The sequence below is a fragment of the Momordica charantia genome (assembly GCF_013281855.1).
Source record: "Momordica charantia cultivar OHB3-1 chromosome 8 unlocalized genomic scaffold, Mcharantia_2.0 BLBB01000008.1, whole genome shotgun sequence".
Lineage (NCBI taxonomy): Eukaryota > Viridiplantae > Streptophyta > Magnoliopsida > Cucurbitales > Cucurbitaceae > Momordica > Momordica charantia.
In genome coordinates, this window is record NW_028275166.1 from 12332596 (window position 1) to 12348155 (window position 15560).

Sequence of the window (15560 nt, forward strand, 5' to 3'; positions counted from 1 at the left end):
CACTGTGAACAAAAAACCTGTCTCCTAACCAATAATGTTTGTAAGAAAGCAAGAAGTAAAAAACTCCCGAAGACAAGTTACTGGTAGAGAGACAAGTTTATATTCAACGGATCAGAAAAATTAGAAGTAATACATGGCAATGCCATATACGCAGCACTTTCTTTCATTGTATTCAGCCATTTCTTACTTGAAACCAACCAATGGAATATTATCATATTAATTGCCAAGATCCAGTATGACATTTTTAGAGTCTCTAAAGAGACGTATTCCTTTTTCATGTTGAGTTTCACATCATCTACAGAGAGAGAGAGAGAGAGAATATTTATAAACCTTGGAATGTCATTGACAAGTAAAAATGAAGATTAGCAAATGTACAAAATTCAGACAGTGAAGTGTTTTGTAAATATCTGAAGCTGTCTTCTTCTGGTAGGGGCCTGTTCTTCACAAAAGACAACTAGTTTATAACCGATGAATTTTGATTGCTCCAGATAAAACACCAAATAAAATGATGGCTCCAAGTTGGGGGGGTCCTGTTTCCGATTTGTAAAGGTGGAATGGGAAAACTGGGAGTGAGAAAAACAGTTCACGACCATGGGAGAAAGGGCCTGTGTATTACTATCAATTAAGAGAAGAAAAAAGAGAGTAAAAGGAATCTAACAGTAAGAATGAAGTAATAGCTACATATGTAAGGGAAAACACAGCTGAGTATCATTGACAAAGGCCGGCCACAACCTCTAAAAGGTCCTTACATCCAGTTCTGTTCTGAAGGTGAAGGGGAGGACTGAGAAAGGAACGGGCTCGGGAGCGTACCTGGATGGATGGGAATCGTCCACATATCGGACGCTATTCATCAAGTTTCTAGACACCACTTTCCTTGTGCTTCTATTAAGTTAGATATTTACAAATGAAAACCTTGTCTGCCGAGCAAAACAAATCCGTCGAAATGTGTGCAGCAGAAAAAGCAGCTGCCTGAAAAACCAGTGGTGCTGCTGCAACATTTGAGAGGGAACACGAGCCCCATCTTTAAGCAGTCCTTCATTATTTGCTCGACTAATGCTGTATACTCTGTTCTTTCTCTCTGTCTGTAATTCTTTGGCCTACCAAAAGAGCCAGAAAACGGTCAATATTAGAAAAAAGGAGAAAGAAAACACGAATACAAGAAATAATAACAACAAAAAAAATTACAAAATTGGAAAAGAAAAGCAGTGACAAGAACACAGAATGAACCATCATACAAAACAAACACCCACATGCCTCTATGGGTTGCATTCGAAATAGGCACAGCATTAGGTCCTCAATTGAATTTTCCATAACAGAAGCAAAAATCACTTCAAATGGAGTGGACTTGGGCAAGTACTTGCTTTTGAAACTTGCAAAGGAAGCTTAAAAATGCTAAGTTTATGTTAACGCAAGCTAAAATCCCAACATACTCTTTTAATGTCTCACGATTATTAAATACCTCAGAAAAGCCAGACTACCAGTCCGATCACTCAGCTGTTTTTAATTCTTTGTTTTCAAAAATAAGTTTGAGGTTCCAAAAATTAGGAAACCAGAGAAAATAGTGACTAAGAAAACCAAATATCATAATTACAAACAAACAAACAAACAAACAAACAAAAACCTCCAGATTGTCAGGCAGAAAATAAAATAAATATATATATATAAATAAAACAGAACAGCAAGCTAACGGTTCCTGCACAAATGGCACAGGGAACATTTCAAACCCAAGCACAAAAATTTAAGAATTAGCATTCCTACATTGGAGCTTTAAGTCATCCTAGAAAGAAAAGAAAGAAAAGGGAAAACAAATTTAATGGGAGAAACAAATTCATAAGAGACCTAAAGAATGTACCAAATATTCAGTATAATACATTCAGTGTTATAATATTCAGCGTAATAACTTCAGTATAATCAGATCATCTTTTGACAATTCGGCAGAATGGGTGTGGAAGAGGAAGAGTAAGGTTACCAAGACTTACTTGTGACCAGAAATGCTACTGCCCTCACTCATTGTTGCTTGTAGTTAAGCCTATCGGCAGCATCTAAGCCACTGTCAGGTTCTTTTCTCTTGTGTATACCACCTATCTGAAACATCTTGAGCTGCTCATCGGCAAAAGGTTGCAAATTGGGAACTGAAAGTTGTCTCAATGCTAAAGGCAACTTTTCATCAATTCTTTCTTTATCCATAATCCCATGACCTGCATTAAGATCCAGACCTTGACTTCCCCATTTTCCAATCTCAGGACCAACAGTACCACTGCTGCTTGGGTAGCTCATAATGAAGGGCCTTGGATAGGGGGTAGGGACTACCCCAGCTGGTCCTAATAAATGAGAAGTAATGGTAGGGAATCCAAGCGAACAACCAGAGGATGAATCCATGTAAGATGTTGAACCTGAAAAAGTGTTTGACTGTAGAGGAAAACTAGTTTCAAAAGGAAACCCAGAATAACTAAAGGAGTTAGCAGGTGGAAATGCCAAAGCAGGAGAGGAAGAAAGCACCGGTGCACGATAAAGTTCAGCAGCAAACCCAGTGCCCGTGGGAGGAGCAAATACTCTCTGAGAAACAGCAGCAGGAACATAATTTTGTTCTCCTCTACCTGGCAAAACTGATGGGATTGCTGTTATTGCTGAATACGAATTTCCCTGAGGAAACCAAGAATAGAAGTTCCCAATTTCTCCTGAGTTCACCTTCATTCCAGGTAGAAGTGATGAAAATGGCATGTAGCTTTTATTCTGCCGAATGAGAGGTACTGTTTCAGGCCCCAATTCTTCAAGGGATGGTCCGTTGTTCAAATCAAAATTTCTGGAGACACTGAATCCACAATTGGCTAATCCACCAGAAACAAATGGCCTACTTGACATGGGAAGTTCCAACCTACTCTTGCTCACAGAACATGGGCCCATATCATGACTTTCGTCAACTTTGTTCAAATCAAGATCAAGTCCACCACCACGATCACAAGATTCAAGACTTGCGATCCGTGGTACATTTGACAAAGTAGCTTCTTCTAGGAGTCTCTGGTCTGGCACATTCAGGTCGAAGTCCAGAGGTGGGCGTCCCTCTTTGCTACTGGTGGTAACGAGAGGCACATCACTCAAACTGAGTGGCATTTCCAGATTTTTTCGAGGTTCTGCCCGGCGAAAAGCACTTGTAGCAGCTGAACCCTTCCATCCAAGCTCAGCCTTGTTTGCTAGGGAGTTCTCTGGTGGAACAACTGATCCTTTTGCAGCAGAAGCCACAGTAATTGCAATAGGGAAACTTTCTGATGCCGAAGGAATGGAAAGAGGTGGCAGAATGGGCAGCTGAACAGCAGATGAACTTCCAATAATATCCTCTTGTATCCCATCATCGACAGAACAACCTTCATTTAAATCAAAGTCCAGCTTTACTACTGTATCTGACCTAGGAGCAGAAAGTGAAGGATTTGAACAAGTGACATGGTCTTTGATTCCAATTAAATCGGGAACACTTAACTGACAACCACTCAATTTCTCACCCTGATCATTTTCTGGTAAGGATATCGAGGGAGATTCCACATGCATTGAAGTCCTACCACAACAATTATCAATATCATCTTTTCTTCCCAAATCCTGCACTGCAGAATCCTCTTTTTGATCTGACCGAGGAAAACCCTGAATCAGTGTTTGCTTCCCAATGTGATTAACATAAATTTCTGAGTTCACAATATTTAATTTTTTATCCTTGGATTCTGCATCCGAAGGATTGGCATCAGGATGAACAACAGCAGTCTCAATCTTTTGCTCCTGAGAGTCTGCATGAATCTCAGGTGTAGACGGCAGTTTCTCCTCCACTCCACTGCCACTAGTTGAATCCCCATGAGTCTGAACATCAATGCCACTCAATTGTGAAGACAAACAAGATGTCTTTTCATCCACTTGCTTTTCCACTTCAAGAGCTGTGGCAGTTACTTCTGATTTCAAAACCATTCCATTCTCTGTCAGTCTATCATCAGTTTGATCCACTTTTTCATTTTCATGGAGTTGGGCACCCTCTTCCAATAATGAGTCGGGTAAACTACTACTTTCCACTTTAAGGAACCTCGATTTCCCTAGTTCATTTTGATCAGAAAGCTGGTTTGTTTTGGTCTCTGTATTATCTTCTTCTGCACCATATGAAGAACAGACAGCTACAGAGGCGTTGCATGCTTCAGCATCAGGTTTCATATAAGACTTCGAAGGTGTCCTCTCCATGTTTTGCTGCGAATTTGACGGCATAATACAGTCCCTTGAACAGCCAAATGAACCACCTCTTCCGTCTCTAGAAGAGTCAGCTGAGGTATAAGAGGCAGGATGAGATCCATTTCTATCCTGCAACATATTATTGCCGTCAAGAGGCTCAGAGGATATGCAACCCTTAGCCCCACAATTAGCATCAGCTTCATCACATTTAGTCTTAACTACTCCTTCAGGTAAAATTTTCAGTTGTCCATCATTACCGGCAGATGATTCTTCTGCCAAAGGTGATCGTTCCTGAGGAGAATCCAATGGTGACACATTGTTAGATTTAGATATTTCCCCAGTAGCCACACTAGCAAGAAGATTCATCCCTACAACATCCCCGGGAGGAGATGATGTATTAGTCTCAGAAAATTTAACACAACTTTCAATCAAAGCATTTATAGAGCTTAAAGAAGCTGCATAAGTTTTTCCAGGCCTAGATACAAGTCCAGTCAACGAAGCAGTAGTTTCTGATTGCTCCAGCAATTCATTGGCTTCAGCGAGCCTGGATTTCTCGTTGCTGACACCTATCTCTTTACCTTCCTCAGAGCTGAGAAATTCATCTTTCTTATGGCAATGGTCTGAGTTTGCTTCAGTTGCCAAACTAGCCCCAAGCAAATCACCTCTGCCTTTTGCTTTCTTATCATGGTTATCACACGCCTCATCAGGAAGGGATCCTTTGTGACCTGAAACAACATGATCTTCAGTGACAACCCTAGTAGCTCCCTTAGGACTCCTGCACGTGTTTGGTATCTTTACAACAAGTCGACTATAACCATGATCAGCAAGAGAAACATCTGGAGATTTCTCATGTGATGCCATGGAGGACTTTTCAGCAGTCAAGCTCTTATTTACGGCATTAAGTTTTCCAGACCCAGATACCTTCTGTGTTCCCATGTGAGTATTCAAATGAATACCATTGCTTGATTTCCGATGGCGAGAAGCACCACTAGAAACTTTGCTAACACTTCCTGAACCAGAATTTGAGCTCCTAGTATCTTCTTTACATGAGGATGCCACAGTTTTTGCATGATCACTGGACTGACTGTTGTTCTGGGACTGACTTGAACTGCTGCTCCTTTCCTCCTTTATTGGAGTCAAGGGAAGGTCTGAGTTTCCAACAACTAGTGTCTTAAAGTTATAATCCTTGGATGATGCACCCATGGTTGAAGAAGACTTCATGCTGCTAGAGGATGCAGATGATTTGACAACCATTTCAGTAGGAACAAACTTAGGTTGAGAATGTTTAAACATGGTAGGATGTGTAGAGCTCTTCACGCCATCATCACCAGAACCCCCAGCCTTTCTGCTCCCTACTTGAGAAAGTTCCAAAGGCACAGATTTAGAAGGCCATGAAACACCACGACTGGATTCAGACTTTGCATCATTAACATCCATCTCAGCTTCCACACGTTTCTTCCAAGTATCTACCAAACTCCTTGCTTTCTTCTGAATTTCAGAATTCTTATGTGTTCGTAAATGATTAACAGACTTGCCCACGTTACAAGTCTGAAGAGCATTAAGATTCACAGGAAGTTTATCCAGAGCACGAAGTAGAGCGAAAAGAAAATCTTCAACAGTTTTATCACTTCCTTTCATGCCATTGCCATCACCAATTTTACCCTTATGAACTTCTTGAAGCCATTCATCTAATACAGGCAAACCCCTGAGCTGCAAAAACCATCCTAGACAATCAAACCTATCAGTGACTGCTATAACATCAGCAAGCATCATTCGGTCAGCCAATTCTATTTTCTTACCAGAACCGTCAGGTTGCATAAGTTTGACAAATTTTTCAACCCCCTCAAAGTCAATAAGCCCTCCTTTATCAGTAATCTTTGCAATCTCATTCTTTAGCGTACTTTCAGATCTAATCTGACCGAATTCCCCATCTTCTGCTTTAAACAACCGCTCTCTCTTAGTGGGTTCAGACCCCTGATCACCCCGTTCTCTTTTCTTGCTTTTAACGAGTGAAGTGAGAAAGGGACTATTTGGTACACTTTCTGAACCAGATTTTGACTGCACAGCTGATATTGAACCATTCAAGGGCTTTGGTGAACGGCCTCCAGACTGCACCACCCCATGCATTTCTAGCCTTGTCTTTTCTATTAGTTGATCTACTTCTTCTTGTCGTTCCTGCAGTTAAAATTTGATTGAGTTGGTGGGTGTGTTGCTAGAAAATCCATCAAAAGAATGGAAAGAAGGTTCTCAATAGCTGTGAGATTAAAGAGGAGACTCTAGATACTCACATTAATATAATCTCTATCAGTTAACCACCATAAACACTTGTTATCAGTATCATACACTCTTCTGCACACAAATGAGGAGATGCCCGATGGAAGTTCAACACCTTTGCGAAGGAATGCAACTTTACAAGGATGGAGCAATGACGCTGCAGGTATCTCATCTTTATGAAATGAGTAAAAGATCTCATTCGGCGCAGCATCTAATGATATTCCTTTTGGGAGCTTCACATCAGCAGGCCGGTAAAGCCAATTCACATCTAACTTTAAATTAGTCTCCTTGTCCGATTTCAATGAACGTATAATTCCAATAAAAGGTGGAGAATCTAGTGGTGGCTTGAAAAGGGCACAATCACCAACATGGATTTTGCGTCCATCCTGCGATGATTAAAACCTTTTTTAAAAACATGGTATAAAAGAAGTATAATAAATAAAATATGTTGCAGTAGACTGAGTAAAATGTAAATGAGCGCAGTTCACATTAACCTCACCCACCCCCCCCCCCCCCCCCCCCCCCCCCAAAAAAAACCAAAAGGAGGCAACCAAATTAAGCTTAAGGTAAAGCAAATTCGAACTAGAAAGAACTCACAGAAAGGATTGGCTGCATATAATTCCGACAAAAAAGAAAAAAAACATGTATATAGTACACACACAAAATCCTTAAATCCATGTAACCAAAAATAACAATTTTACATTGAAAACAAAGGAGTTTGTCGGATTATTTGCTTGGATGTAAATATTTAGATTTCATGAAAGCATAAAAAGTAAAATTAAAACAAAGATCAGCATGAGAAGTGACAGAAAAACTGCATTTGAATTATCACATTCTTTTCAAGCATATGGAATTGAGATATTAGTCAGACATTGGAGCTTCAGCTTCACAAGAAAGTTGAATGATAAAAACTTCCTAAATCATCAATTCAAGCATTCAACTTCTATGGAATAACAATAGGTTTTCTTTTTTGGCCAGCAAGATAAAAGGAAACAAAATAGAACTTAGATAATATCTCCTGACAGCAACTCCATGACCCAAAGTGGGGCTTCTTCCAACCCACTTTATTGACGTCGCTACTAGCTTAGCAAGTTCATGGGCAGACCCATTCCCTTTTCTTCACGTCAAAGAGAAGGTAACAACTCTGACCCCTGTTGTAGCCTTCTTTGTTTTCTGAAATTACCAATTCCACCTTCTGTTCCAGTTCATCCTCATTTTGCAACTCCAACTAGTGGAATAGGGATCCAACTCAAGCACCACCAGCAACAACTCAAATTCCAGGGCTAAAGTAGTTCCTTTCTTTAATGCTATAGCTTCAGCAATTTCTATCTAACACATGCAGGATTTTGCATGTTGATGTTTCCATCAAACTCTCTTTAAAGTTCCAAATGGCCATACCAACCACAACTCAATCCGGTTCTTTGTCAATTGAGGCATTAGTATTAAAATTTCTATACACTTTCATGGGGAGAAACAAATCTCAACAGATGACTGAATGAAAGTACAACATGTACACTTTCATAGCCCATCTCTCCAGCATTTACCGTACTTCATGATCCATTCAAGTAGATGTTGTGAACCTTGCATTGCTTGTTCATGGTTCCATAAATTCCTACTATTCCACAAAGCCCATTATATGAAAAGCATGTGGATCTCTAAGAGTGTTCATGGGTTAAGAAGCACCTTGTACTCAACCCATTTCTTCAATTGCAAATTTGTCAAATACAAATGGCTTGGTTAGGTAATGGACCAAACCCAATCATATAATATTTAGGTCAGGTTAGTCAGGGTTTTCAAGTTGATCGTTTTCAAATTTTGTTCAATAAAAAATAGTGAAAAGATGGTCCTCCTAGAAAATGTTTGGCTAGTGTGTTAGGTTTGTATAACTCAAGATTAAGAGACTGAGTGCATTCCTAATCTCAAGTTACAAGTTTGCAAATCCCATGAACTACAAAAATCAATATTACATAAACACAGACTTATGAGATCTTCCCTTTGCATTACATATGTCTTCAAATCATAAACCCAGTAACCAAAGACAGATTACACAAACTTCAGTTAATGTAATCTATTATTTTGTACAATCAAAACATTGTGAACATAAACCTAGGCTTCTCATCCCCATACTTAACAAAAACTCTTGTTTTTTAAGCCACGTGTCTAACAACCCATTAAGAATTTATTTATCTAGTTTCACCCATAGAATTACAAATAACAGTCTCAATGTCAAATTATATATTACAAAATCTAATTCATCCAACCCTACATTATTCAATATTGAGAAACTCGTAAGATAATTAATATCCTAAGTAAATGGAAATCATGGTCTAAACCCACAAAATTAGTCAAGAAGCACTCAGTTGGTTATAACACTCAAGTCAACAGAAAATAATAAATAAATACAATAGTCTAAGGACATGAATAAATAACTTTAGAAAAAATTGTTGGAGTTAAAAAATGTTAAAAAGAGCCACAAAGGTAAATAATATTAAAAGAGACATGCAAAAGAAATTTTATTGAAAGTAGAACACATTTCTTTAATTAAAAAATTGGATACAGTTTGATTCCATACAAACCTAATCTTATAGATTCATAAACCAACTCAAGTGTCAACTCATTTAAACCCAAATCAATCCAAACAAGCCTATAATTAAACTAGTTGGTTAGTTTGCATCTAAATCCCTTTAAATTAGGAGATGAAGACATGGCCACATTATTTAACTATGACCACTTTTTTATTTTGGTGGAATTTAGGGGTGAAAATCTTAAGTTTTTCCCTTCGGCATCACCTATCATTATAAATTATGACCAGTTCCCAATCAAATTCCTCCATCTTGCATCTGTTTCCGATAAAAGGCTTCTAAAAGAAATGAAGGTCTACTGCCAAGCTCTGCCTCCATAAAGGAGCTTTCAGTAAAGTATTTTCCCTTCAAAACCTTTTCTAGCAAAACCTTAGGGTGGTTTGACACTCTCTAATGTGGCTAAGCGTAAGCCAACACCAACATAGCTTGATTGAGAAAAGCGATACCCCGTCCACTTTGAGGTCTACAATCCACACAGACAAGTAAACAAACAAATATCCTTACCAGTTACCCCCATTGTTGAATCCCCACCAAAAATTAGCCACTACAGAGTTCATTTGAATCATACTTTGCTGGGGATCTAAAGCAATTCAATTTGACTTAAAAACAACAGAAATGTAACACATCTATACCAAAAAGTAACACATTATATAGGCCAGGACCCTTTTCGATCACCAAGAAGTAACACATTTATACCAAACCAAATAACTAACCAGTGTGCAGTAAGAACGCTCTTCAAATTTTTGAAGTACTAAAGCAACAAGTAGTTCCCTGATACTGGCAGATTCTCACTAATACTTAATTTAACTTTAAAGAGATCAGATCAATAAATCACACTAAAATGGTGAAGACTGAAGGCATGCCGGAAACCAATGGAAAAATGAAATAAAGAAAGCGGGTAAAGAAAGCAAATAATAAACGATTATGTCTTCATTTAGAAACCTTAAGGAGAATAGCCTTAACAAAATCATATCAGATTCACATGACACGTAATCTCCGGAAGGCGTTAGAGCGATCCTGCGGTGAGTTGGATGCGTAACAAAGAAGATCAAAATCAAGGCGGGGAAAAGAAACGCAACACAGCACAGCACAGCACAGCAGAAGATACGCAAATAACGGACACAGCAATTCAGAAGTAAAAACGAAATCTGTGCGAAACTGGAAAATAGAAAAGAAGCGAAAAAATGTAAAACTCGCAATACTTTGAGAAAGAAATCTGGGGCGGATAATTCGCAAGCTACAGGTGTGGAATTAGAATGGACCGGCCACATGTGCGGCCTCTGTTTCCACCTCTCACCTCCAGACCCATGCATATCCCTCCATTCTCCTTGAATCTTGAATAAAGACCAGTTTCGTCTTGGAAAAGAATCATGAATTCAGATCAAATCCCACCCCCTAACACAGGCGAGAGAAAAAAAGGGCAGTAAAATCGCAAATTGGGGGGGATAAACAAAGTAGGGAAGAAACCTGCAATCAGGGCCGGGTCGTGTGCAAGCAAGCAACTAAGCAGAGAAAAAACAGGAGGCCATGAATAAAGGACGGAGGGGTGAAACTAGGGATTTGTGCAAACTGAGCTCTGATGTAGGGGATTGAAATTGGAATTGGAATTGAAATTGGGTTGCGTCCGCAGTAGAGTCAGAGAAATTGGAGCGATTGAATGAAATACGGGGGATGGGAAAAACGAACAAAAAAGAGCAAAAATGGATTCCGAAGATTTTGAGCGAAGAACTCGGCGTGAGAGATTTGGAGAGAGATTTGGGAAACGAAACAGGCGAATGAGAGCGAATACGTGGGCTGCGGGCCAATTTTTTTGCAGAGAGTCGAGGGAGTGGTTGAAAAGGACAATACCCAACCCAACGACGTCGTTTTTTTCTTTATCTTCTGGGTCAATGGGAATCATGTCGTTTGCAGGTGCCGATATGTCGTATCCTGTACGCAACTCATTCCTATACGTGCTCTAATTAGGGGGACTTTTTTATTTTTTTTACGAGGGTGGCAATTTTACCTTAAACTTAAATAAGTTTTGTAGTCTTTATGATCTTGCATGCTTTCATTTTAAGACCAAGGAAAAAAAATATTCTGTTCAATGAAGTTTACCATGTATGTCTAGCATGAAACTGATGGAACTTTGTATAAAAGTGATATTAGAGTTACATTTTCTTTTTTTCTTTTGTGATTATGAGATTGACTCGATGATTGATCTTGTGTATTAATTGGAGCTAATTTTGTATAGGGCTTTGACTTTCTATGGGTCACTGGATTTAGAAAAAAAAATTGGACTCTTCTTTTAGTAGAAGTTTGTTAGGATTATGAGCCAAAACCAAGGATGCATAGCCAAGTATATTAAGAGGAGAGCTTCGAGATGTTAGTTGGAACGTCGCCAACGTTGGCGCGAAGCATAATAGAGACATGCTACAATTCATAGTATTGAAATGCTGGTGATAGCATCTCAGCACTACCGTGATCTAGAGAATGATAGAAGGAGAAAAATAAATGCACGACGACGCTACAATTTTACGGCATTCTGATGCTATCTCTAGTATCATAACAATCCAATAATTTTTTAATAAAGCCAAAAGCATTTTATTATGGTTTTGTGAAGTGAAAATAAGCAAATATGGTTGTAGAGTAGTGACCACGGCTCTGTTCTTTGTGGGTTAACATGGGGTATTTGACAAAGAGTTTAGATCGTCATTATTATGGTACCTAGAGAACCAAGCAGTCATTGTTGTGATATCTTATAGCTTAAAAGAGTGATTTGTGGGAACTTTCATGGTAGTGAAAATAGCGATGAATCATTATAGAGCACTTGTGAGAATTACATTGTAATCTTCATAATATTTATTATAGTAAAACCTACGGGGTAGTAGTTTCAAGTTTGGGGTGAATTTAGCACAAATCTCCAATGATTATTATCCTTATGTTTATGTTGAATTCTTCTAAGGATCGAAGGTCGGCCACATCTTCACTCAGACGAGCTAAGAAGGAGCGAGCAGACCTGTAAAAAATGAACAAACACTCTAAAGCTCAAGTCAGTTCAAGATCAAGCTGAGTAAGTTAATCTCAGACAGAATTGCGTAGTTGGGTGAGAGGAGTGGGTTCTCTTTTATAGACGACTAGAGGGTGACAACTTTGTTATAGCCGTCCCGACAAGTAGTTAGGCAGTTACGTAGCGTCGGCAATACCACAGCTCAAAAATGTATCTTTTGAAGATTTTCTATGTTCCTCCTAAACTTCATAGGTTGACCTATATTGCAAATCAGAATGTGTGTCTTGTTTAGATGAGTTGAGATAAATCTACTAATCTATCATTGTTGGTCATGTGCCAGGTTAGAGATTTTGTCCTCCAACATCTTATATTGCCTCTCTTTTTTTCGTTTAGTTTTAACTATGATAGGCTCTCGTGGAATGAGAATTTATTTAGATCCTTATTGTAAAACGCTATAAAAAAATTCTCAACAAAATTGAACATAAAATAAAAATTCCAACATTTGCCAAAGTCTGAGGTCAATTTGATGAAATTGAAAGTTTAAGATGAAAATTGGTATACCTTTCTTAGTTCATGAGTAAAAAAAAGATGTTCACATCTCCCATACAACTTAATAGTTTGAAATTTTTTTATTTTTACCTGAAAATTTGATAAGATGAATCAATTTTTACTCTAATTAAACTTTCAAGTTCATTGAATTGAACTTTTAAACTTAGATAAGCATTACAAATTTTACCTTAAATTTGAACAAATTTTGCAATTTATACTGCCTAATAGGTTTTCATTTGAATCGTCATTAAAAATTAGTCCTATGGTGAATCAAAAAACAAAGGCTTCGGGGGCTTTAGAGAAGAGACAAATTAAGATCTTTTTTCCTTTTAATTGTGAATTCTATGAGATTTCAAGGGTCGATCTTGTCCATGATTTGAATTTTGAGAGATTTTTATGTTATTTTTACTTCTAAAAAACAATGTTTGAAATTGAAGTAAAAATTACAACTTATTCGGTAATCATTTGATTAACTTTATCAAAATTAGGAGTAAAATTGAAATTTTCCTTCGTAGTTTTACTATAGAATTACTATGAATTTGATTAACTTTATCAAATACTAAAAGTTAGGGGTAAAATTGAAATTTTCATCCTTCATACTTTACTAAAGTAATACTATTTTGTTCGTGCTTTTTTCAGTACAACAACATCTGACGTAGATTCGAACTCACAACTATTTAGTTTCTAGAATATAAGCCTTAATTCACCATTTCTTTTCCTTTGAAATTAAAATTTTAAATTCTTTAAAAAATTTCTTAAAATATGTGATTTTTATTTTAAGTATTTATTTTCACGAGTCTTGCAAAGTCTTCAATCTTGCACGAAAAAAAAAGTTCATCGAGGTGGAATCCAAACTTAAATCTTAAAAGAATAGATATTATATCCGCTCGGCCATAATTAAATTGATTCCTGATGATAAATTAATCAATTGATTATCATAAAATAATCTCTTACTTTCATTTTTTTTAATTTCAATTGAATAACTCATTGAAATTCATGTATTAGCTCCAATCTCAATAATAAAAACATCTCCTTTTTCTCTTTCTCTAATTTTGTGGTATAAAAAACCCACATATTCACACCTCAATTTCATTTTTTAAAAGTGGAATATTTGTGAGAATACATTTAACAGAAACAACTTGAACTTATAAAAAATAAAAATAAAAATAAAAATAAAAACTTAAACTTTTAAGAATCATTTATAGACAATAGTAAGTAACACGTGAAATTTATCATTTTATTAAGTATTAGCTAGTAATTTTGCTATTTAAATACAAATTTTCCTTAGTCTCCACCCCTCTAAATTTCTTTAGTTGTCTCTCCCTTTTTATATCCTCACCCATCAAATATATAAAATGAAAGACTTAGGTTTTGTATAGGTTACAAAATAATTATTAAGAGCGAGCTTAGCTCAACACTTGCCTTTTACTAAGAGATCATGAGTTAAAATCTCCACCCCACTTATTATACTAAAAAAATAAAATAATTTTTAAAATGCATATTCTAATGTATATTACATTGGTTTGATCTCATCTATAAATAGATTTTCTTATTTAATCAACTAAATTTTTAATAAATAAAGGGATATTTTAAAAAATAATAAAATTAATGATAAGTGCTAATTAAATGTTTCAATCTTGGTAAGAGTGGATGATGAATCTTCAAAATACATATAATCTAAATAGATTTAAAATATATATATATTAGAGAGATCAATTTGGTGTTAAAATTAGAAAGATAGACCGTCGACTTGAATTAGTGACCCTAACGAGAGAGTAGAGCTTCTGAAGTCATATCTCCTTATCTCAATGCCAAATCGAACAGAAAATACTCCGACACAATCACGTGTTAATTTCATACATAACAATTATAATACAAACTACTGTCAGTGAAGGAGAAATTGACAATACACAGAAAACATCTTCAACAGAAAAGCATTATTAGAGAAAACCTGTAAAGTTAAGACTGAAAAATGTGAGGAAATAAAGTTCTATCGGAAATCACACCGTTTTATGGGATCAGGAAATACCATTCCCCACCTGGTTAAAATTGACTGAATCCCATGATGAGCAGACTTGTTCATAAAATCTATAACAAATCCTAAGTTCATTGATTAAAAAAAAGGCGTCCAATCTGCTCAAAGCCTCCATCTATGCTATGTATTATTGATATCCTAAATTTGAAATACAAATCTGATTATTTTTTCCTTCTTAATGATTCTCCAAACTTGATCTATATTTGCTTGAAATGGTGCCATAAATTCACATGTCAAGCAAAATTAAACTTTTAGAATGTTAAAGGAAGCTTCTAAATAGTATAGAAACTGGTCTTGTTAAGACTTTCTTACTGATGTCTAGGATAAATAAAAGTAAATTGTATAACTAAAAATTATACTTTCAAGAAAACTAATCTCTGACAATGAGTGAGGTAATGTTGGAAGTGAAATTCTAAAGGCAAACTCAAATCTTACCCGAATTGACATATTTCCAATAACCCGATAGTCAGATCTATCCTAACCTAACAACTCAGTTTTCAACAAATATTCTTTCCCTGATATACAATTCGATGATAATTACCTCTCCATTCACCGCCAACAAATCTCCTTTTGAAAACAAATAGGAAGTAGAAAGAAGGAAATTCAACAATGATTAATTCATTCAGTTTCTTCCTGGAATAAAAAAATGCTCGAATTTGAAGAGATCAACGCACAGAGAGCAAGAAGAATACCTCTCTATTCACCGCCAACAAATCTCCTTCTGAAAACAAATAGGAAGTAGAAAGAAGGAAATTCAATAATGATTAATTCATTCAGTTTCTTCCTTGAATAAAAACATGTTCGAATTCGAAGAGATCAACGCATCTGAGAGCAAGAAGAATACCTCTCTATTCACCGCCAACAAATCTCATTCTGAAAACAAATAGGAAGTAGAAAGAAGTAAATTCAACAATGATTAATTCATTCAGTT

At 36.7% G+C, this 15560-nt stretch overlaps 1 protein-coding gene across 3 annotated transcripts; it reads right to left on the bottom strand.

Annotated features, from left to right (window-relative positions):
• Positions 1-179: 179 nt before the first annotated feature.
• Positions 180-10866, bottom strand: LOC111018372 (uncharacterized). 3 transcript variants are annotated; one of them, XR_002602393.2, is made up of 5 exons: positions 10259-10866; positions 6489-6860; positions 1980-6375; positions 811-1097; positions 180-605 (listed from the first exon to the last, which is right to left on the bottom strand). XR_002602393.2 is itself a non-coding variant. In XM_022294423.2 (5 exons), exons 2-4 carry the CDS (start codon positions 10367-10369, stop codon positions 2008-2010), a joined length of 4851 nt encoding a protein of 1616 aa, XP_022150115.1. In that variant the 5' UTR covers positions 10370-10412; positions 10524-10866; the 3' UTR covers positions 301-1097; positions 1980-2007. The 3 variants fall into 3 exon arrangements, 2 of the variants coding, with proteins under 2 accessions (XP_022150115.1, XP_022150117.1); XM_022294423.2 differs by having other exon boundaries at positions 301-1097; positions 10259-10412; positions 10524-10866; XM_022294425.2 differs by having other exon boundaries at positions 301-1097; positions 1980-5924; positions 6000-6375.
• Between the last annotated feature and the right edge of the window lie 4694 nt (positions 10867-15560).

Excerpts from the sequence above, each read along its gene's own strand:
- LOC111018372 (XM_022294423.2), bottom strand. The coding sequence starts at position 10,369 with ATGCATGGGTCTGGAGGTGAGAGGTGGAAACAGAGGCCGCACATGTGG. Across the intron at positions 6,861-10,258 it reads CCCCAGATTTCTTTCTCAAA|GATGGACGCAAAATCCATGT; the intron begins GTATTGCGAGTT and ends TAATCATCGCAG. Across the intron at positions 6,376-6,488 it reads CTGATAGAGATTATATTAAT|GAACGACAAGAAGAAGTAGA; the intron begins GTGAGTATCTAG and ends TTTTAACTGCAG.